Source organism: Symphalangus syndactylus, chromosome 4, assembly GCF_028878055.3.
Source record: "Symphalangus syndactylus isolate Jambi chromosome 4, NHGRI_mSymSyn1-v2.1_pri, whole genome shotgun sequence".
Classification (NCBI taxonomy): Eukaryota; Metazoa; Chordata; class Mammalia; order Primates; family Hylobatidae; genus Symphalangus; species Symphalangus syndactylus.
Genome location: NC_072426.2, coordinates 100,404,200 through 100,426,785, shown reverse-complemented (window position 1 = coordinate 100,426,785; position 22,586 = coordinate 100,404,200). Strand labels below are relative to the sequence as shown.

General features: G+C 39.0%; 1 protein-coding gene across 11 annotated transcripts in view; it reads left to right on the top strand.

Moving 5' to 3' along the window:
- Positions 1 to 22,586, top strand: part of FAM149B1 (family with sequence similarity 149 member B1) — a 75,867-nt gene that overhangs the window by 13,674 nt on the left and 39,607 nt on the right. For all 11 annotated transcript variants that reach the window (XM_063637548.1, XM_063637547.1, XM_063637546.1 and 8 more), the window contains exons 4-5: positions 17,473 to 17,615; positions 18,391 to 18,507. In XM_063637548.1, coding sequence (XP_063493618.1) covers positions 17,473 to 17,615; positions 18,391 to 18,507 — 260 coding nt within the window. The remainder of the gene's footprint in view (positions 1 to 17,472; positions 17,616 to 18,390; positions 18,508 to 22,586) is intronic.

Sequence of the window (22,586 nt, the reverse complement as noted above, 5' to 3'; positions counted from 1 at the left end):
TTATTTCTAGTTTTGTTCCATTGTGGTCAGAGAATATGCTTGATATTATTTCAGTTTTTTTGGTCTTAAGACTTGTGTTGTGACCTAACATGGTCCATCCTTGAGAATGATCCATGTGCTGAGGAAAAGAATGTGTATTCTGCAGCTGTTAGGCAAAATGTTCTGTAAATATGTTAGATCCATTTGGTCTGTAGTGCAGATTAAGTCTGATGTTTCTTTGTTGATTTTGTCTGGAAAATCTGTGCAATGCTGAAAGTTGGGTGTTGAAGTCTCCAACTCTTATTGTATTGGGACCTATCTCTCTCTTTAGCTCTCATAATATTTCCTTTATATATCTGGGTGCTCCAGTGTTGGGTTCATATATATTTAAAATTGTTATATCTTCTTGCTGAATTGATCGCCCTTTATCATTATATAGTGACCTTCTTTATCTCTTCTTATAGTTTCTGTCTTGAAATCTATTTTGTCTGATACAAGTATAGCTACTTGTGCTCTTTTTTGGTTTCCATGGGCATGGAATATCTTTTTCCATCCCTTTATTTTCAGTCTGTGTGTGTCTTTATAGGTGAAGTGTGTTTCTTGTAGGCAACAGATCAATAGGTCTTGTTTTTTCATCCATTCACCCAGTCTGTGTCTTTTTTTTTTTTTTTTTAATGAAGTTTAGCTCTTGTAGCCCAAGCTAGAGTGCAGTGGCACGATCTCGGCTCACTGCAACCTCTGCCTCCTAGATTCAAGTGATTCTCCTGCCTTAGCCTCCTGAGTAGCTGGGATTACAGTTTTGCACCACCATGTCTGGCTAATTGTATTTTTAGTAGAGACGGGGTTCTGCCTTGTTGGCCAGGCTGGTCTCGAACTCCTGACCTCAAGTGATCCACCCACCTTGGCCTCCCAAAGTGTTAGGATTACAGGCGTGAGCCACTGCACCCAGCCTTGCTGCATGACTTTCTAGGTTAGAAAGCAACACAGCTTCTCTCATCTGAATGGTAGACCTCAGAATCCAGCCATCATCTTACAAGGAAGTTCAGACCACATGAAAAGGCTCGTGTAGAGAGGAATTAAAGCCCCAGTTGAAAGCCAGCATCAGCTGCCAGACATGTGAGTAAATGAGCATTAAGATGTTTTCAGCTCCCAGCCTTTGAGTCTTCTGACTAAGGCCTCAGATATTGTGGAGCAGAGATAAGCCATTCCTGCTGTGCTCTATATAAATTCCTGACCCATATAAACCCAGAGAGATAATACATGATTATTGTTGTTTTAAGCTATTAAGTTTTGCAGTAATTTGTTACACTGCCAGAGTAACTGAAGCACTCCTCTCTTGCTGCTCAAGGTCATAAAAACTACTTAGGCACTCTCTTACCTCTCTTGGGGTCCTATCGCACACCAGGCCTTCCTCCTGTACAGATCCCCTCCTGTTGTCTCTGTCTCCCTGCCTGGGGACAATTTTCTGACTATGTAAGACTGAACTAGAGTCCAAGCAAAGCAATGGTGGTCCCACTGTGCTGAGGAGCAGAGACGAGAGTTCAGGGCAGAGGAAGAGAAGAGAACTAGAAATTAACTAATGGGTGAATATAAAAGTCTATGTTTTTTGTCTGATTTCTTTAAAGGACAACTGACTGATTAAAGCAAAATATATGCTTGTATTTAATATGTATATCATATATAAAGTGTGTGTCTGAAATGTGTCTAAAATGTATAAAGAGGGAGTTTATACTTGTAGAAGTAAATATAGCTCAAACAATGGGTGACTATAAGTGGAATTATACTTTTATAAGGTTATTTTATTTGTGGATTATTGTAAAATTATTCAAGAAATTAAATGAAACAGTTCTTAAATAGAGAAAGCTCTAGGCCCAGGTGAATTCTCTCATCCATTTGTGGGAGAAATAACAATGATGCAAACCTTTTTCCAAAAGTATAAGGAATACTTCTCAATTCAGTTTATAATAAGGTCAGCAGAGTCTTGATGCTGAAATCTGAGAAAGACAATGTAATAACAGAAAATTATGAGGTGGGACTTTTAGTATCAGAGTAAGTAGCTGGCAAATCCCCCTCCCCAAAAGCAACAATGAAACTGGACAAAATGGTGAGGTGCAACTGTTTAAAGGCTTTGCAAATTGACTAAAAGCATATAACAAATAAAGAAGCAATTATTCATGAAAATCAATAGAACTTTGGGTTAAGAACAGTGAGAGACTATTCTACTACAGAGGGACACTCTGTGAAAACTAGCAGCCTCACTGTTGGAGAAGGCTCAGTAGGTTTGGAGTGAACCTGGAGAGACCCTATGCCCAACAGCATGTAAGTAACAGTAGTAAACTTGGTGGGAAGAACAGTTGCTCAGATAGCTTGAGGTTTTAGTCCTGGCTGGGACAAGCAATGGATTGGCAAACTATCCAGGAATTTATTAAAGATATCTGGGAAATAAGACGGTCACAGGAGGCCTTGATAAGCTTTCCACACATCCACACAGGACTGACTAAGCTATCTACACATCCCTGGCTGACCGTGAGTCAGCTTGCAAGTGCAGAGAAGATACAAGAGGGCATCCAGAAATTAAAAGCAGATGCAAAAACTGCTTGAATTTGAACTAAGACAAAATAAACTTTAAAAGAAAAAATACTACTAGAAACAAAGAGGGACATTTTATAATGATAGAAGGGTCAATTCATCAGGAAAATATAGCAGTTATAAATGTAACATCTAATAACCAAGTCTTAAAGTTCGTGAAGCAAAAAATGAGTGGAAAGGAGAAATATTGTAGCAATTATAGCTGGAAACTTTAATACCCCACTCTCAGTACTTGTAGACCACCTAGACAGAAAATCAGCAAGGATATTAAATACCTGAACAATACTATCAACCAACCTGACCTGACATCCCACCCAGTGACAGCAGTGTAGATAGTCTTCAAGTACACATAAAACAAGTTTTTTAACTATAAAAAGATTTAAATTATACAAGGTATGTTCTCCAGCCACCTTGGAATTAAATTATAAATCAACAACATACATTTGGGATATCCTCAAATATTTGGCAATTAAACATCACTCTTCTAAATAACCCATGGGTTGAAAAAGGAATCTGTAAGGGAAAGTAGAAAATATTTTGAACTGAATGAAAAGGGAAAAGCAAAATATCAACATTTATGGGACACAGCTAGGAGGAAATGAATAGCTTTAAATGCCTACAGCAAAACAGGGATGTCTCAATGATATGTTTCCACTTTAAGAAACTAAAGAAGAACAAACTAAATCTAAAGCAAAGCAGAAAGAAGGAAATAATACAGATAAGATAGAAATTAATAAAATAGAAAAACAATAGAGAAAATAAAGTCAAAAGCTGTTTCTTTGAAAAGAAGTCAGTAAATTGACAAATCATTAGTTGGTTTGATCAAGAAAGAAGAGAGACTGACATGATCAGGAATGAAAGAGAGGGCATAACTCAACCCTACAGAAAGTACTATGAGAATTCAGTAAACAACGCCAACAAATTAGATAACTTAGATGTAATGGACAAATCCCTAGAAAGACATAAATTAACAAATTGACTTAAAGAAAAATTAAAAGGGGGTGGAGCCAAGATGGCCAAATAGGAATAGCTCCAGTCTACAGCTCCCAGCATGAGCAATGCAGAAGACAGGTGATTTCTGCATTTCCAACTGAGGTACCAGGTTCATCTCACGGGGTAGTGCCAGACAGTGGGTGCAGGACAGTGGGTGCAGTGCACCGTGCCTGAGCCAAAGCAGGGCGAGGCATCGCCTCACCTGGGAAGTACAAGGGGTCAGGGAATTCCCTTTCCTAGTCAAAGAAAGGGGTGACAGACGGCACCTGGAAAATCAGGTCACTCCCACCCTAATACTGCGCTCTTCCAATGGGCTTAACAAATGGCACACCAGGAGATTATATCCCACACCTGGCTCGGAGGGTCCTACACCCACGGAGCCTTGCTCGTTGCTAGCACAGCAGTCTGAGATCAAACTGCAACATGGCAGCAAGGCTGGGGGAGGGGCGCCTGCCATTGCTTAGGCTTGAGTAGGTAAACAAAGGCGCAGGGAAGCTCGAACTGGGGGTAATCCACCACAGCTCAAGGAGGCCTGCCTGCCTCTGTAGGATCCACCTCTGGGGGCAGGGCACAGACAAACAAAAGACAGCAATAACCTCTGCAGTCTTAAATGTCCCTGTCTGACAGCTTTGAAGAGAATAGTGGTTCTGCCAGCATGCAGCTTGAGGTCCCAGCATACAGCTTGAGATCAAGTGGGTCCCTGACCCCCGAGTAGCCTAACTGGGAGGCACCCCCCAGTCGAGGCGGACTGACACCTCACACGGCCGGGTACTCCTCTGAGACAAAACTTCCAGAGGAACGATCAGGCAGCAGCATTTGCGGTTCACCAATATCCGCTGTTCTGCAGCCACTGCTGCTGATACCCAGGCAAACAGGGTCTGGAGTGGACCTCCAGTAAACTCCAACAGACCTGCAGCTGAGGGTCCTGACTGTTAGAAGGAAAACTAACAAACAGAAAGGACATCCACACCAAAAACCCATCTGTACATCACCATCATCAAAGACCAAAGGTAGATAAAACCACAAAGATGGGGAAAAAACAGAGCAGAAAAACTGGAAACTCTAAAAATCAGAGCACCTCTCCTCCTCCAAAGGAGCGCAGCTCCTCACCAGCAATGGAACAAAGCTGGACAGAGAATGACTTTGACGAGTTGAGAGAGGAAGTCTTCAGAAGATCAAACTACTCCGAGCTAAAGGACGAAGTTTGAACCAATGGCAAAGAAGTTAAAAACTTTGAAAAAAAACAAGACAAATGGATAACTAGAATAACCAATGCAGAGAAGTCCTTAAAGGACCTAATGGAGCTGAAAACCAAGGCACGAGAACTACGTGACGAATGCACAAGCCTCAGTACCAATGCGATCAACTGGAAGAAAGGGTATCAGCGATGGAAGATGAAATGAATGAGATGAAGCATGAAGAGAAGTTTAGAGAAAAAAGAATAAAAAGAAACGAACAAAGCCTCCAAGAAATATGGGACTATGTGAAAAGACCAAATCTACGTCTAACTGGTGTATCTGAAAGTGACGGGGAGAATGGAACCAAGTTGGAAAACACTCTGCAGGATATTATCCAGGAGAACTTCCCCAATCTAGCAAGGCAGGCCAACATTCAAATTCAGGAAATACAGAGAATGCCACAAAGATAATCCTTGAGAAGAGCAACTCCAAGACACATAATTTTCAGACTCACCAAAGTTGAAATGAAGGAAAAAGTGTTAAGGGCAGCCAGAGAGAAAGGTCAGGTTACCCACAAAGGGAAGCCCATCAGACTAACAGCTGATCTCTTGGCAGAAACTCTACAAGCCAGAAGAGAGTTGGGGCCAATATTCAACATTCTTAAAGAAAAGAATTTTCAACCCAGAATTTCATATCTAGCCAAACTAAGCTTCATAAGTGAAGGAGAAATAAAATACTTTACAGACAAGGAAACGTTGAGAGATTTTGTAACCACCAGGCCTGCCCTAAAAGAGCTCCTGAAGGAAGCACTAAACATGGAAAGGAACAACCAGTACCAGCCACTGCAAAAACATGCCAAATTGTAAAGACCATCAAGGCTAGGAAGAAACTGCATCAACTAACAAGCAAAATAACCAGCTAACATCATAATGACAGGATCAAATTCACACATAACAATACTAACCTTAAATGTAAATGGGCTAAATGCTCCAATTAAAAGACACAGACTGGCAAATTGGATAAAGAGTCAAGACCCATCAGTGTGCTGTATTCAGGAAACCCATCTCACATGCAGAGACACACATAGGCTCAAAATAAAGGGATGGAGGAAGCTCTACCAAGCAAATGGAAAACAAAAAAAGGCAGGGGTTGCAATCCTAGTCTCAGATAAAACAGACTTTAAACCAACAAAGATCAAAAGAGACAAAGAAGGCCATTACATAATGGTAAAGGGATCAATTCAACAAAACTAACTATCCTAAATATATATGCACCCAATACAGGAGCACCCAGATTCATAAAGCAAGTCCTTAGTGACCTACAAAGAGACTTAGACTCCCACACAATAATAATGGGAGACTTTAACACCCCACTGTCAACATTAGACAGATGAACGAGACAGAAAGTTAACAAGGTATCCAGGAATTGAACTCAGCTCTGCACCAAGCGGACCTAATAGACATCTACAGAACTCTCCATCCCAAATCAACAGAATATACATTCTTTTCAGCACCACACCACACCTATTCCAAAATTGACCACATAGTTGGAAGTAAAACACTCCTCATCAAATGTAAATGAACAGAAATTATAACAAACTGTCTCTCAGACCACAGTGCAATCAAACTAGAACTCAGGATTAAGAAACTCATTCAAAACTGCTCAACTACATGGAAACTGAACAACTTGCTCCTGAATTACTACTGGGTACATAATGAAATGAAGGCAGAAATAAAGATGTTCTTTGAAACCAACGAGAACAAAGACACAACATACCAGAATCTCTGGGACACATTCAAAGCAGTGTGTAGAGGGAAATTTATAGCACTAAATGCCCACAAGAGAAAGCAGGAAAGATCTAAAACTGACACCCTAACATCACAATTAAAAGAACTAGAGAAGCAAGAGCAAACACATTCAAAACCTAGCAGAAGGCAAGAAATAACTAAAATCAGAGCAGAACTGAAGGAAATAGAGACACAAAAAACCCTTCAAAAAATCAATGAATCCAGGAGCTGGTTTTTTGAAAAGATCAACAAAACTGATAGACCGCTAGCAAGACTAATAAAGAAGAAAAGAGAGAAGAATCAAATAGACGCAATAAAAAATGAGAAAGGGGATATCACCACCGATCCCACAGAAATACAAACTACCATCAGAGAATACTATAAACACCTCTATGCAAATAAACTAGAAAATCTAGAAGAAATGGATAAATTCCTGGACACATACATCCTCCCAACACTAAACCAAGAAGAAGTTGAATCTCTGAATAGACCAATGACAGGCTCTGAAATTGAGGCAATAATTAATAGCTTACCAACCAAAAAAAGTCCAGGACCAGATGGATTCACAGCCGAATTCTACCAGAGGTACAAGGAGGAGCTGGTACCACTCCTTCTGAAACTATTCCAATCAATAGAAAAAGAGGGAATCCTCCCTAACTCATTTTATGAGGCCAGCATCATCCTGATACCAAAGCCTGGCAGGGACACAACAAAAAAAACAGAATTTTAGACCAATATCCTTGATGAACATTGATGCAAAAATCCTCAGTAAAATACTGGCAAACCGAATCCAGCAACACATCAAAAAGCTTATCCACCATGATCAAGTGGGCTTCATCCCTGGGATGCAAGGCTGGTTCAACATATGAAAATCAATATGCGTAATCCAGCATGTAAACAGAACCAAAGACAAAAACCACATGATTATCTCAATAGATGCAGAAAAGGCCTTTGACAAAATTCAACAACCCCTCATGCTAAAAGCTCTCAATAAATTAGGTATTGATGGGACGTATCTCAAAATAATAAGAGCTATTCTGTGACAAACCCACAGTCAATATCATACTGAATGGGCAAAAACTGGAAGCATTCCCTTTGAAAACTGGCACAAGACAGGGATGCCCTCTCTCACCACTCCTATTCAACATAGTGTTGGAAGTTCTGGCCAGGGCAATCAGGCAGGAGAAGGAAATAAAGGGCATTCAATTAGGAAAAGAGGAAGTCAAATTGCCCCTGTTTGCAGATGACATGATTGTATATCTAGAAAACCCCATTGTCTCAGCCCCAAATCTCCTTAAGCTGATAAGCAACTTCAGCAAAGTCTCAGGATACAAAATCAATGTGCAAAAATCACAAGCATTCTTATACACCAATAACAGACAAACAGAGCACCAAATCACGAGTGAACTCCCATTCACAATTGCTTCAAAGAGAATAAAATACCTAGGAATCCAACTTACAAGGGATGTGAAGGACCTCTTCAAGGAGAACTACAAACCACTGCTCAATGAAATAAAGGACGATACAAACAAATGGAAGAACATTCCATGTTGATGGGTAGGAAGAATCAATATCGTGAAAATGGCCATACTGCCCAAGGTGATTTATAGATTCAATGCCATCCCCATCAAGCTACCAATGACTTTCTTCACAGAATTGGAAAAAACTACTTTAAAGTTCATATGGAACCAAAAAAGAGCCCACATTGCCAAGTCAATCCTAAGCCAAAAGAACAAAGCTGGAGGCATCACACTACCTGACTTCAAACTATACTGCAAGGCTACAGTAACCAAAACAGCATGGTACCAGTACCAAAACAGATATATAGACCAATGGAACAGAACAGAGCCCTCAGAAATAATGCTGAATATCTACAACTATCTGATCTTTGACAAACCTGACAAAAACAAGCAATGCGGAAAGGATTCCCTATTTAATAAATAGTGCTAGGAAAACTGGCTAGCCACATGTAGAAAGCTGAAACTGGATCCCTTCCTTACACCTTATACAAAAATTAATTCAAGATGGATTAAAGACTTACATGCTAGACCCAAAACCATAAAAACCCTAGAAGAAAACCTAGGCAATACCATTCAGGACATAGGCATGGGCAAGGACTTCATGTCTAAAACACCAAAAGCAATGGCAATGAAAGCCAAAATTGACAAATGGGATCTAATTAAACTAAAGAGCTTCTGCACAGCAAAAGAAACCACCATCAGAGTGAACAGGCAACCTACAGAATGGGAGAAAATTTTTGCAACCTACTCATCTGACAAAGGGCTAATATCCAGAATCTACAAAGAACTCAAACAAATTTACAAGAAAAAAACAAACAACCCTATCAAAAAGTGGGCAAAGGATACGAACAGACACTTCTCAAAAGAAAACATTTATGCAGCCAAAAAACACATAAAAAATGCTCATCATCACTGGCCATCAGAGAAATGCAAATCAAAACCACAATCAGATACTATCTCACACCAGTTAGAATGGCCAACATTAAAAAGTCAGGGAACAACAGGTGCTGGAGAGGATGTGGAGAAATAGGAACACTTTTACACTGTTTGTGGGACTGTAAACTAGTTCAACCATTGTGGAAGTCAGTGTGGCGACTCCTCAGGGATCTAGAACTAGAAATACCATTTGACCCAGCCATCCCATTACTGGGTGTATACCCAAAGGATTATAAATCATGCTGCTATAAAGACACATGCACACGTATGTTTATTGCGGCACTATTCACAATAGCAAAGACTTGGAACCAACCCAGATGTCCAACAATGATAGACTGGATTAAGAAAAGGTGGCACATATACACCATGGAATACTATGCAGCCATAAAAAATGATGAATTCATGTCCTTTGTAGGGACATGGATGAAGCTGGAAACCATTATTCTCAGCAAACTATCGCAAGGACAAAAAATGAAACACCGCATGTTCTCACTCATAGGTGGGAATTGAACAATGAGAGCACATGGACACAGGAAGGGGAACATCACACACCAGGGACTGTTGTGGGGTTGGGGGAGGTGGGAGGGATAGCATTAGGAGATATACCTAATGCTAAATGACGAGTTAATGGGTGCAGCACACCAACATGGCACATGTATACATATGTAACAAACCTGCACGTTGTGCACATGTATCCTAAAACTTTAATAATAATAATAATAAATAAATAAATATACAAAGTAAAAGAAAAATTAAAAATTTAAACAGCTGCATACCAATCTAATTGGGTTATTTCTAGCTATGTAATTTCTATTTAAATAAACTAAGTTAATTATTAAAAATCTTTCAGCTGATCACAGTGGCTCATGCCTGTAATCTCAGCACTTTGGGAGGCAAGGAGGGAGGATCACTTGAACCCAGTAGTTTGAGACCAGCTTGAGCAACATAGTGAGACCCCATCTCTCTATAAAACAATTAGCCGGGAATGGTGGCACGTGCCTTTAGTCCCAGGTATTTGGGAGGCTGAGGTGGGAGAATTGCTTGAGCCTGGGAGGTCAAGGCTGCAGTGAGCCGTGATCACACCATTGCATTCCACTGGGCAACAGAGTGACTCTGTCTCAACAAATAAACAAATAAAAAATCTTCCCACAAAGAAGTCCAGGCACAGATGCACTAGTAAACTCTATCAAATATTTAAATTCTAGTAAACTTTATCAAATATTTAAAGAAGAAATAATAATCTTTAACAGACTCAGAAAATCAAGGAACACTTTCCAATTCATTCTATGAGACCAGTATTACCCTGATACCAAAACCAGACAAAGACAAGAAAATAATTCTTCATATAAGAGATTCTAAGGAATAGAAGGAAAAGAAAAGAAAAAAATTAGAACTGATATATGAATTTAACAATGCCACAAGGTGCAAGATCAATATGTAAAAATCAACTTATTTCTATATACACTTAAATATTTAAAGAGGAAATAATACCAATCCCTCACAAACTCTTTCAGAAAAGAAAGAACAGTTCCTACCTAACTCATTCTATGAATCCAGTGTGACCTTGATACCAAAGTCAGTCATCACAAGAAAACTACAAACCAGTATGCCTCTTGAAATTAGACACAAAAACTTTATTAACAAACCAAATGTAGTCACATAAAAGGATTATTTACCCTGACCAAGTGGGTAAATAGGATTTATCCCAAGATTGCACGGCTGGTTCAACATTAGAAAAATAACTCTTCATCTGGGTAGACAGACGGTGAAAAAAAGAAAAACAACTAATTTAATACATTATATTAATAGAATAAAGGACAAAAATGACATGGTCATCTTAATAGTAACATAGAAAAACATTTGACAAAATCTAACACCCATTCATAATAAAAAAAACACTCAACATACAAGAAATAAAAGGGAATTTAATCAACCTGAAAGGCTGGGCATCTACAAAAAAGTTAGAACTAACATTATTATATGTAACGAGAAAAGACTAGATACCTTCCCCTTAAGATTTAGAACAAGGTAAGGATGTCCACTCTTGCCACTTCTATTCAGCATTGTATTGGAGGTTCTAGCTAGTGCAACAAGACAGAGAGAGGCATTCAAATTGAAGAGGAAGAAATTAAAATGTCTTTATTCACAGATGTCATGATGTAAAGAAAATCCAGAAAATTTACATTCCCTCCATTACCACCCCCCAAATCTAGTAGAACTAATAAATTAGTTCAGTTAGGTCACAGTATACAAGAGCAATTTACAAAAATATGGTTTTCATACAATGCGATTATTATTCAGCCATAAAAATGAAAGAAGTTCCGATACGTGTTACAACTTGGATGAACCTTCAAAACATGCTAAGTGAAAGAAGCCAGACATGACACATCACATACTGTTTGATTCCATTTATATGAATTGCCCAGAAGAGCAATTCCATAGAGACAGAAAGTAGATTATTGGTGGCCAGGGGCTGGGCAGAGAGAGGAATGGGGGATGACTGCTAATGGAAACAGTTTCTTTTAAGGGTGATAAAATATTCTAGAATTAAGATATTGGTGATAGTTGCACAACTGTGAATATACTAAAAACACTGAATTTGACAATTTAAAAGGGTGAATTTCATGGTGTGTGAATTATATCTAAATTTAAAAATTTGTATTTCTACACATTGGCAGTGAACCATCTGAAAATGAAAATTTAAAAATCACAATAGAATAAAAATGTTCTTAGCAATAAATTTAACAAAAGCAACACAAGACTTGTACATTGGATATTTCAAAACATTGCTGAGAGAAATTAAAGAAAATCTAAATAAATGAAGAAAATTCCTTGTTCATGAATTGGAAGACAAAATATTAATAATATGGCATTTCTCCCCAAATTAATCTACATATCAGTGCACTCTCCATCAAAATCCTAGGAGTCATTTTTATAAAAATTGATAAGCTAATCCTAAAATGTATATGGAATTGCAAAGGATACAGATTAGTAAAAAAAAAAAAAAAAAAAAAAAAATTGAGGCCGGGTGCGGTGGCTCACGCCTGTAATCCTAGCACTTTGGGAGGCTGAGGTGGGTGGATCACGAGGTCAGGAGATAGAGACCATCCTGGCTAACACGGTGAAACCCTGTCTCTACTAAAAATACAAAAAATTAGCCAGGCGTGGTGGTGGGCACCTGTAGTCCTAGCTACTCAGGAGGCTGAGGCAGGAGAATGGCGTGAACCCAGGAGGCGGAGCTTGCAGTGAGCTGAGATTGCGCCACTGCACTCCAGCCTGGGCGACAGAGCGAGACTCCGTCTCAAAAAAAAAAAAAAAAAAAAATTGAAACAGAAATAGAAAATTAGGGGACATATGGCCGGGCGAGGTGGCTCACGCTTGTAATCTCAGCACTTTGGGAGGCTGAGGTGGGCGGATCACCTGAGGTCCAGAGTTCGAGACCAGCCTGACCAACATGGAGAAACCCTGTCTCTACTAAAAGTACAAAATTTGCCGGGTGTGGTGGCGCATGCCTGTAATCCCAGCTATTCCGGAGGCTGAGGCAGGAGAATGGCTTGAACCCAGGAGGTGGAGGTTGCTGGAACTGAGATCGCGCCATTGCATTCCAGCCTGGGCAACAAGAGTGAAACTCTGTCTCAAAAAAAAAAAAAAAAAAGAAAAAAGAAAAAAAAATTAGAGGACATATACTACCACATCTCAAAACTTAATATCAAAACATTAGTCAGAACAGTGTGGGCAGGGCGTGGTAGCTCATGCCTGTAATCCCAGCACTTTGGGAAGCCAAGGCGGGTGAATCACCTGAGGTCAGGAGTTCGAGACCAGCCTGGCCAACATGGTGAAACCCTGTCTCTATTAAAAATACAAAAATTAGCTGGGCACGGTGGTGCAGGCCTGTAGTCCCAGGTACTCAGGAGGCTGAGGCAGGAGAATCACTTGAACCCAGGAGGCAGACATTGCAGTGAGCCAAGATTGTGCCACTGCACTCCAGCTTGAGCGACAGAGCAAGACTCCGACTCAAAACAACAACAACAACAAAAACAGTGTGGTGCTGACAAAAAGATGGTCATGTAGTGAACAGAACAGAATTGAGAGTCCAGAAATAAACTTTTACATTTAGGATCCATTGATTTTTGACAAAGGTACAAAGGCAATTCAATAGAGAGAGGTTTTTTTTTTTTTTTTTTCCCTAACAAATGTTGCTGGGACAATTGGATATCCATGTGCAAAAAGATGAATTCACATAATATAAAAAATTTACTCAAAATGAATTATAAACTTTAAGAGCAAAAACTATAAATCCTTTAGAAGAAAATGTATAACCAAATCAAGACGTTGGATTAGGCAACAAGTTCATAAATAGGACACACCAAAAGCATAAGCTATGAAAATGGATAAATTTAACTCCTTCAAAATTTACATCTTTTTTGCTTTTACATACCTCATTAAGAAATGAAAGGACACCAGCCTGGCCAAGACGGTGAAGCCCCGTCTCTATTAAAAATAGAAAAAATTAGCCAGGCATGGTGGCAGGCACCTGTAATCCCAGCTACTCTGGAGGCTGAGGCAGAGAATTGCTTGAACCTGGGAGGTGGAGGTTGCAGTGAGCTGAGATCATGCCACTGCACTCCAGCCTGGGCAACAGAGAGAGACTCCAGCTCAGAAAAAAGAAAAAAAGAAAGAAAAGGGAGGAAGGAAGGAAGGAAGGAAGGAAGGAAAGGGAGGGAGGGAGGGAGGGAAAGGAAAGGAAAGGACAGATCACAGATTGGGAGAGAATATTTCCAATATCTGACTTGTATCCAAAGTATATAAAGAGCTCTTAAAACTCCATATTAAAAAGAAAAAAAAAGGCTAGACACAGTGGCTCGTGCCTGTAACCCCAACACTTTGAGAGGCTGAGGCCAGCAGATCATTTGAGCCCAAGCATTTGAGACCAGCCTAAGCAACAAAGTGAGACCCCCATCTCTAAAAAGTAATTAATGAATTAATTAATTAAGGAAAAATAAAAGGTGAAATAATGGGCAAAAGACTTGAACAGACATTCCATGAAAGAAAAATACATAAATGGCCAAGTAGCATGTAGAAAGATGCTCCATATGATGAATTATAGAGAAAATGCAAATTGAAAACTGGGAAGATACACCACTCCACATTCACAAAAATTGCTAAAATTAAAAAGACTGACAATACCTAGCACTGGAATGGATGTGGAGCAGGTTTAATGCTCGCACATTTCTGGTAGGAGTGCTAAATTGTACATCCATCCTATAAAATAGTAATTTCTTTAAACATACATTTATTACGTGACAGCAATTTCACTGCTATTATCCAAGAAAAATGAAAACATATGTCTAGAAAAAGACTTGTACATGAATGTTTATATCAGCTTTATTCATAACAAACAATATAAACAAATACTGAAAATAACATAAATGTCCCTTAACAGGGGAATGGATAAACAAATTGCGGCATAGTCTTAAAACAAAATACTTTTCAGCAATAGAATGTAATGAATAATTAATACATGCAATAACATGAATGAACCTCAAAAAGATTCTCCTGAATGAAGGAAGCCAAACACAAAAAGTGCATCCTGCACAATCCCAATTATATGAAGTTCTAGACCAGACAAAACTAACTTACAGTGATAAAAATAAGTCAACATTTTGGAAAAGCTACAAAGGAGTGTGAGGAGAAATGTTTTATATCTGGAAAGGAATGTTAGTTACTAGGGTGAATATTTTGTCAAATCTCATTGTGCTGTACACTTAAATGTGTGTTTTGTTGAATGTAAGTTATTCCTCAGTAAAGTTGATTAAAATTTTAAAGTCCTCAAAGAGTTAAAGGACAAGATAACATCTTTTTAAATTATTAGAAGTTTTAAAACAAACCAGGTAAAGATATTAACTTAAAAACAGGCAAATATGAAGAACCAATTAAACATCTTCAAAATGAATAGCATTTGAAATATCTCAATATATAAGGTAAGCTGGACCCAGTGAAACAGATAGTAGTGAATTGAATGCTAGAACTAAGAAAATCACCTAGAACGGGGGAACTAAAGACAGAATTTGAAGAGTAGTTAGGAGACATGGAGGATGGATTAAGAAACTGCAATATATTTCTAACAGAAATTTTAGAGAATAAGAAAGAGGCAATATTCAAAGAAGTATTCACTGATTTTTTTTTTTTTTAGACCCAAAGAAAGACATGTTTGAAAAGTGTATCAGATGAAAGACAATTTTTTTAGAGAGGAGTCTTGCTATATTGTCCAGGTTGGAACACAATGGCTAGCCACAAGTGCCACCATGGCCCAGTATGGCCTCAAACTCTCGGGCTCAAGCAATCCTCCTAACTGCTTCCTGATTGATTCACTGCAACTACAGGTGTCGGCCACCATCCCCAGCTTTGGACAAATTAAAAAAAAAAAAACACTCCCAGACAGATATAATTTTTATTAGGTAGGGGTTGACTTTTTTAGGGTGAAAATACACTATTTTCATCTTATACTTTTAAAAGAAGATATGACTTTTCTCCCACTGGAACACTGGAATGTAAAAGGATGTGTAAATTTAGATGTAGTAGAGGATAAGCAAGGAATCTGAAAAAATGATCAGATTTGCATTTTGTAACCATCTCTGACTGCTTTTTTTTTTTTTTTTTTTTTAAGAGATGAGGTCTCACTTGGTTACCCAGGCTGGCAGTGGCACAATCATAGCTCACTACAGCCTCGAACTCCAGGGCTCAAGTAATCCTCCCACCTCAGCTTCCTGAGTAGCTGGGACTATAGGCACAGACCACCATGCCTGGCTAATTTTTTATTGTTTTTAGAGATGGCAGTCTTGTGATGTTGCCCAGGCTGGTCTCAAACTTCTGGCCTCAAGTGATCCTCCCCACTCAGCCTCCTGAGTTGCTGAGATTACAGGTGTGAACCTCCATGCCCAGCCCTCTGACTATTCTGGTTTTGGGTTTTTGTTTGTTTTTTCGAGACGGAGTTTTGCTTTTGTTGCCCAGGCTGGAGTGCAATGGCACGATCTTGGCTCACCACAACCTCCGCCTCCCGAGTTCAAGAGATTCTCCTGCCTCAGCATCCCAAGTAGCTGGGATTACTGGCATGAGCCATCACGCCCAGCTAATTTTGTATTTTTAGTACAGACAGGGTTTCTCCATATTGGTCAGGCTGGTCTTGAACTCCTGACCTCAGGATCTGCCCGCCTTGGCCTCCCAAACTGCTGGGATTATAGGCGTGAGCCACCTGCCCTGGCCTTTTTTTTTTTTTTTTTTTTTTGAGACGGAGTTTTGTTCTTGTTGCCCAGGCAGGAGTGCAATAGCACAATCTCGGCTCACCGCAACCTCCGCCTCCCAGGTTCAGGCGATTCTCCTGCCTCAGCCTCCCAAGTAGCTGGGATTACAGGCACCCGCCATCACGCCCAGCTAATTTTTTGTATTTTTAGTAGAGACAGGGTTTCATCATGTAGGCCAGGCTGGTCTGGAAGTCCTGACCTCAGGTGATCCACCCCACCTTGGCCTCCCAAAGTGCTGGGATTACAGGTGTGAGCCACTGTGCCTGGCCTGACTATTCTTAAAGGCTGGATTACAGAGGGCAAGGACATAACATAAGTTGTCAATTGTCAAGTGAAAGATGCAGTATACAAAGTAATATACACAGGATTTTCTGTCTAAAAAATAGTGGAACCAAGCAACTGTACTAAAATTAGCAATCATTATCTTTGAACGGTGGAATTATAGGTAATTTTTATTTTTTCTTTATACTTTTCTGTATTTTTCAAAGTGTTTACAATTTATACTGTATATAATATGTTACTTTTAAAAATATAGGCTTTTTTCTTTTTTTTTGTGAGACACAGTCTAGCTCTGTCACCAAGACTAGAGTGCAATGGCACAATCTTGGCTTGCTACAACCTTTGCCTCCCAGGTCAAGCAATTCTTGTGCCTTAGCCTCCCAAGTAGCTGGGATTACCGGTGTGTACCACCACGCCCAGCTAATTTTTGTGTTTTTAGTAGAGATGGGGTTTCACTGTGTTGGCCAGGCTGGTCTTGAACTCCTGGCCTCAAGTGATCCACCCACCTTGGTCTCCCAAAGTGCTGGGATTACAGGCGTGAGCTACTACACCTGGCATTTTTTTTTTTTTTTTTTTTTTTTTTTGGCTAATCAAGTGAAGCAGTAGAGGAGTGGAGCGGAAACAAAGAAATCCATAAAATGGTTGTGATCAATTAGCTGTAAACACCACTGTACTTGGACCAGCCTAAAACACAGACATTTATCTAAATTTTCTTTAAATATGAATGGAGAAGATATCTGAAAATTCTGAGATCTGAAAACTCACTAATTTAATTTTTCTTTCATGGAAACACAGCAGTATTTCAAGTAGACTAAATATGTAAACAAAACAAGTCTTACTGCTTTTAATCTTTATAATTTTTAACAGAGTGAAGCTCACCTAAATATTTGAGGGGAATATTTTCTTCTAGGAACTCGATCAAAATGCCACTGAAAAAGTCCAGGCAATGTTCACAGCCATTGATGAACTCTTGTATGAGCAGAAGTTGAGTGTGCATACCAAGAGTCTACAAGAAGAGTGCCAACAGTGGACAGCTAGCTTTCCTCACCTCAGGTACTGAAGCCCTCCAGTTGACTTGTATTCATGACTAATACAAAAATTTAAAAAGTAGATTTTTTAAAAAAAGTTTGTATTCTGAAATCTTTATGAGCATCACTTTAATGAATGTAAATAAGGCCATGTGGTATAAAGCCTCAACTGAGAGAAAACTTAAGTTGGTAGAAGTTTCTTAGAGTTTCCTTAACTAACAATATGTGATCCTAATCAAGTAAAACTGTTTCTACAACAGCAGCTGAGGTCTGAGTATCTGGGTACCAAAAAGCCCTTCTTTTGAACAAGATGGTCAGAAAATGTACACTGTTGTATACAATTAAATTCTTATGTATACTTGAAACCAGACATAGGCTGTTCAAGAGCTTCCTTCAGAAACTGCAATAGTACTACTTACTGCACATACTCAAAATGTATAAAACTTCATGTTTTTAAGAATGTAATTCATAGTTTTCACTAATTTGGCTGGGCCTCCATCCCATTTTGGCTGATTTAATGAGGACTATTATAGAGCATGAAGAGCAGATTACAGATGTTTTCTTAGATTTCTTGTATTTTTTTTTTAACGGCTGGGCTATAGGTTTATCTTTTCCATCTCCATTCTATGGAAGAGATACCTGTAGTAAGGCTCTGGATTCACATTTTCTCATTCTTAATCAGTATCAGACTGCATACTGGACTTTTATGTAGAGCCATCAAATGTGTTCAAAATATATCTAGATTTTGTATGTATGCCAGTGAAGGTGCTTCACTGTGTCTGTGTTTCTTCATTTTGAAGGATTCTAGGTAGGCAGATAATCACTCCAAGTGAAGGTTATAGATTGTATCCTAGATCCCCTTCTGCTGTTTCTGCTTCATATGAAACAACCTTGTTTCAAGAAAGAGATTCTACTATGTAAGTATTCCATTACGTAAGTATTTCAGTGTGCCCTAATATGCAAGTATTATATCCTACCAGTTGTATTAAGGGATTAAAATACTTCTTCCTACTTATTAGTATTTAGTAAAGCATAGCAAATTCTGTAAGATTGTCCATAGTCTTTGTGTATATTAAAATTTCATTATGTAATTTTGTTCAAAAAGTTAGACCTTTCCTGTAGTGGATTAGTCTGTTTTCTGTTGCTTGTAACAGAATACCTGAAACTGGGCAATTTATAAGGAAAAGGAAGTTATTTCTTACAGTTCTGGAGGCTGAGAAGTCCAAGGTCAAGGGGCAGGATCTGGGAGGACCTTCTTGCTGGTGGGGACTCTCTGCAGGGTCCCAAGGCAGTGCAGGGACTCACATGGCAAGGGGGCTGTACATGCTAATATGCCAACTCAGGTTTCTCTTTCTCTTATTATAAAGCTACCAGTTCCCCTTCCATGATAACCCATTAATCCATACATGGATTAAACCATTCATGAGGACAGAACCCCCGTGATCCAATTACCCCTTAAAGGCTCCACCTCTCAACACTGCCAAATTAGGGACTAAATTTCAACATGAATTTTGGAGGGGACAAATATTCAAACCATATAATAATGCTTAAGGATATTCTTGTTATTCAGGTCTATATATCTATATATATTTACATATATCCAAAAATATAAATACTTCCTTCTTGGCATAAATGCGTAAATAGAATGGTTTTTTAAAATGTTGCAGTCTAAGAAAAAGACTTTAAAACTTTTTTGAAAAAAAAGTTGAAAAAGTGAATTTTTATTTTATTTATTTATTTTTTTTTTTTTGAGACGGAGTCTCGCTCTCTCACCCAGGCTGGAGTGCAGTGGCGTGGTCTTGGCTCACTGCAACCTCCACCTCCCGGGTTCAAGTGATTCTTCTGCCTCAGCCTCCCGAGTAGCTGGGACTGCAGGTGTGCGCCACCACGCCTGGGATTTCACCATACTGGCCAGGCTGGTTTCGAACTCCTGACCTCATGATCCACCTGCCTCAGCCTCCCAAAGTGCTGGGGTTACAGGCATGAACCACCAAACCCAGACTTTTTTTTTTTCTTTTTTTTTCTTGAGACAGAATCTTGCTCTGTCACCAAGGTTGGAGTGCAGTGTGCAATGGCACAATCTCCGCTCACTGTAACCTCTGCCTCCCAGGTTCAAGCAATTCTCCTGCCCCAGCCTCCTGAGTAGCTGGGATTACAGGCGCCCACCACCATGCCCGGCTAATTTTTGTATTTTTAGTAGAGACAGGGTTTCACCATGTTGGCCAGGCTGGTCTTGAACTCTTGACCTCAGGTGATCTGCCCGCCTCGGCCTTCCAAAGTGCTGGGATTACAGGTGTGAGCCACCACGCCCGGCCCACAGTAATTTTTAAATGGCAAAATCTTTTGAACACCTCAGACTTTTAAATAGTAGCAAAATAAACCCAAATAGGATTACTTTGAAACCTATGCCTATACCTAAATCTACTGTAAAATATAACATCATAGTTTAAATTCATTTAAAAATTATTCCTATACTTTTTCCCATGGCTCTAGTTTTACTTATTTGATACCTTCCAATAGTTGTAGTAATACTTACTTTTGGTGCCTCCTTGGGCTTGTGGTAGTCTCACCAGACCACAAAGTGAAACATTACTGTCAGGGTTATGGGATCTGGGTTATCACCTGATTTTTGGTCAGATAATATTTGTTTGCTATTCCTGAAGTGATTTAAACTCAAGCTGCTGGTCATTAGGCATTCTTTTTAAATTTAAATCTCATGTATTATATCGATAAGTTTACTCCTTTTATGTAATATAAAAAATTTTACAGCCTAATGTTGCCCACAGAAATGATGTATTATTTCATTCTCTCTGATCAAAATTACATAACTCATATTCTGTTATTAGGATATATCGACCTGATCTATTAGTGTAAACTTTATATGTGCCTTATTTTATAACTATCAATGGTAGGCCCATTTAGAAATTTAATCTTCAAGGAAATAAGAAATCAAGTCTGAGCAGTTAGTTCATCCTTTTTAGGACATCTGACTATATCACCATTCTGCAACATACTGCTAATACCCTTTCTTTCCTTTTTACTTGCTACCACCACTGTTGATTAGTCTTCCTATTTTTGGTTCTACTTTTTCTGGGATATTTGACTTACAGTTCTCAATAATTTTCTTTACTTAGACAAGTAAAACAAATACCTATTTATACTTTATACACAGACATATACTTAGAAGAAACAAATTATCCAGGTATATTAGCACACCACTACTTATTGGAAGCCATAAAAATTAAACAAAATCTATGATATTTACTTCTTTCATGTAACAACTACTTTGTTCATACTTTATATTTTCACTCTTGAGTACCACTATGAACTCATAGCATTTCAAAATATTTATATATTTACTTAGCAATAATTAGTATTGATGCTCTAATTATTACAACTTAGCTACTTCAAGCTAGTACCTTTGGTTTTGTTTTGACTGTATCTTTGTTTTCTGGTATAGTAGGATATGCCAGGCCCATCCATAACTTTTTCTTCCTTTAACATATAGAATCAGCTGAACTTTAAGGAGACTTACTCCTTTGAGAGGCTAATACAGTAGTATTCAAGAACCAAGTTGGGTGGTGAGGGTATGTAAGTTGTGCTACTGCTATTTTGCCCGTTTTTTTGTTTTTTTAAGAGATAGGGTCTTGCTCTGTCACCCAGGCTGGAGTGCAGTGGCACAATCATAGCTCACAGCAGCCTTGAGCTCCTGGCCTCAAGCAATCCTCCCACCTAAGCCTTCTGAGTAGCTAGGCTATTTTGCCACTTTTTGTTGTGAGAGGTATGAAGAAAATGTGTCATTAATTCATTTTGATCTTTCAGTTTAACAAATCAGGTTGTAATAAAATATAAGATTTATCAACCGCTAAGACTTTCTATAAAAATAACATTTCAAATTATATCCATTCTTGCCTTCTCCAATATATTCTCCACATTAAATCAGATTTTTTTTTTAAATTCAAGGTTGATCCTTCCTGTCTCCCACTTAAAAACTTTCAGTAGCTTTCCACTGAATTTAAGATAAAAGTCTAAAATTATATCATCAGCTGGCCCCTGCCTACTTCTCTAAGACATCTATCAGTCTCTCTCTCATTCATTAATCCTTCCAACACTGGCTTTCTTTCAGACCTCAAATGCATGAAACTAGGTATTTGGTTCAGTTCTCTGGGAGTTCTTGGGCCAGAAGAAAGTGCTAGAGTAAATAACATAGTAATACAGCATCTTCCTCTTTGTATCTCTAACACCTAGGACAGTGCCTATAACATGGTTAGCAGTCAACTTGCTGCTTCCTTTTCTTTTTGGTTTTGCTTTTTGTTTTTTGAGACAGGGTCTTACTCTGTTGTTACAGGCTAGAGTGCAGTGGTGCAATCACGGGTGACTACAGCCTTGACCTCCTGCGCTCAAGCAATCCTCCTGCCTCAGCCTCCTGAGTAGCTGGGACCACAGGCGTGCTCCACCACATCTGGTTAATTTTTGTATTTTCAGTAGAGATGGGGTTTCACCATGTTGCCCAGGCTGGTCTCGAACTCCTGGGCTCAAGTGATTTGCCCACCTTGGCCTCCCAAAGTGCTGGGCAGATAACCTGAGGTCAGGAGTTTTAGACCAGTATGGGCAACATGGTGAAACCCCGTCTCTACTAAAAATACAAAAATTAGCCAGGCGTGGTGGCGCACACCTGTAATCCCAGCTACTGGGGAGGCTGAGACAGGAGAGTCGCTTGAACCCTGGAGGTGGAGGTTGCAGTGAGCCAAGATCACGCTACTGCACTCCAGCCTGGGCGACAGAGCGAGACTCTGTCTCAAAAAAAAAAGAAAGAAAGAACATTTACAAAGACAACTTTATGGTATAGAATACTATCTTATTTTTTGCTGCAGCTTTAGGGGAAATGGGAATATTTTTCCTTCTTATCTAGCTAAAATTTCTTTTAATAGCAGTTATAAAGGCCTATAGTTGTTAGAAATTCCTATTTATTTTTCAACACAAAGAATTCCATTAG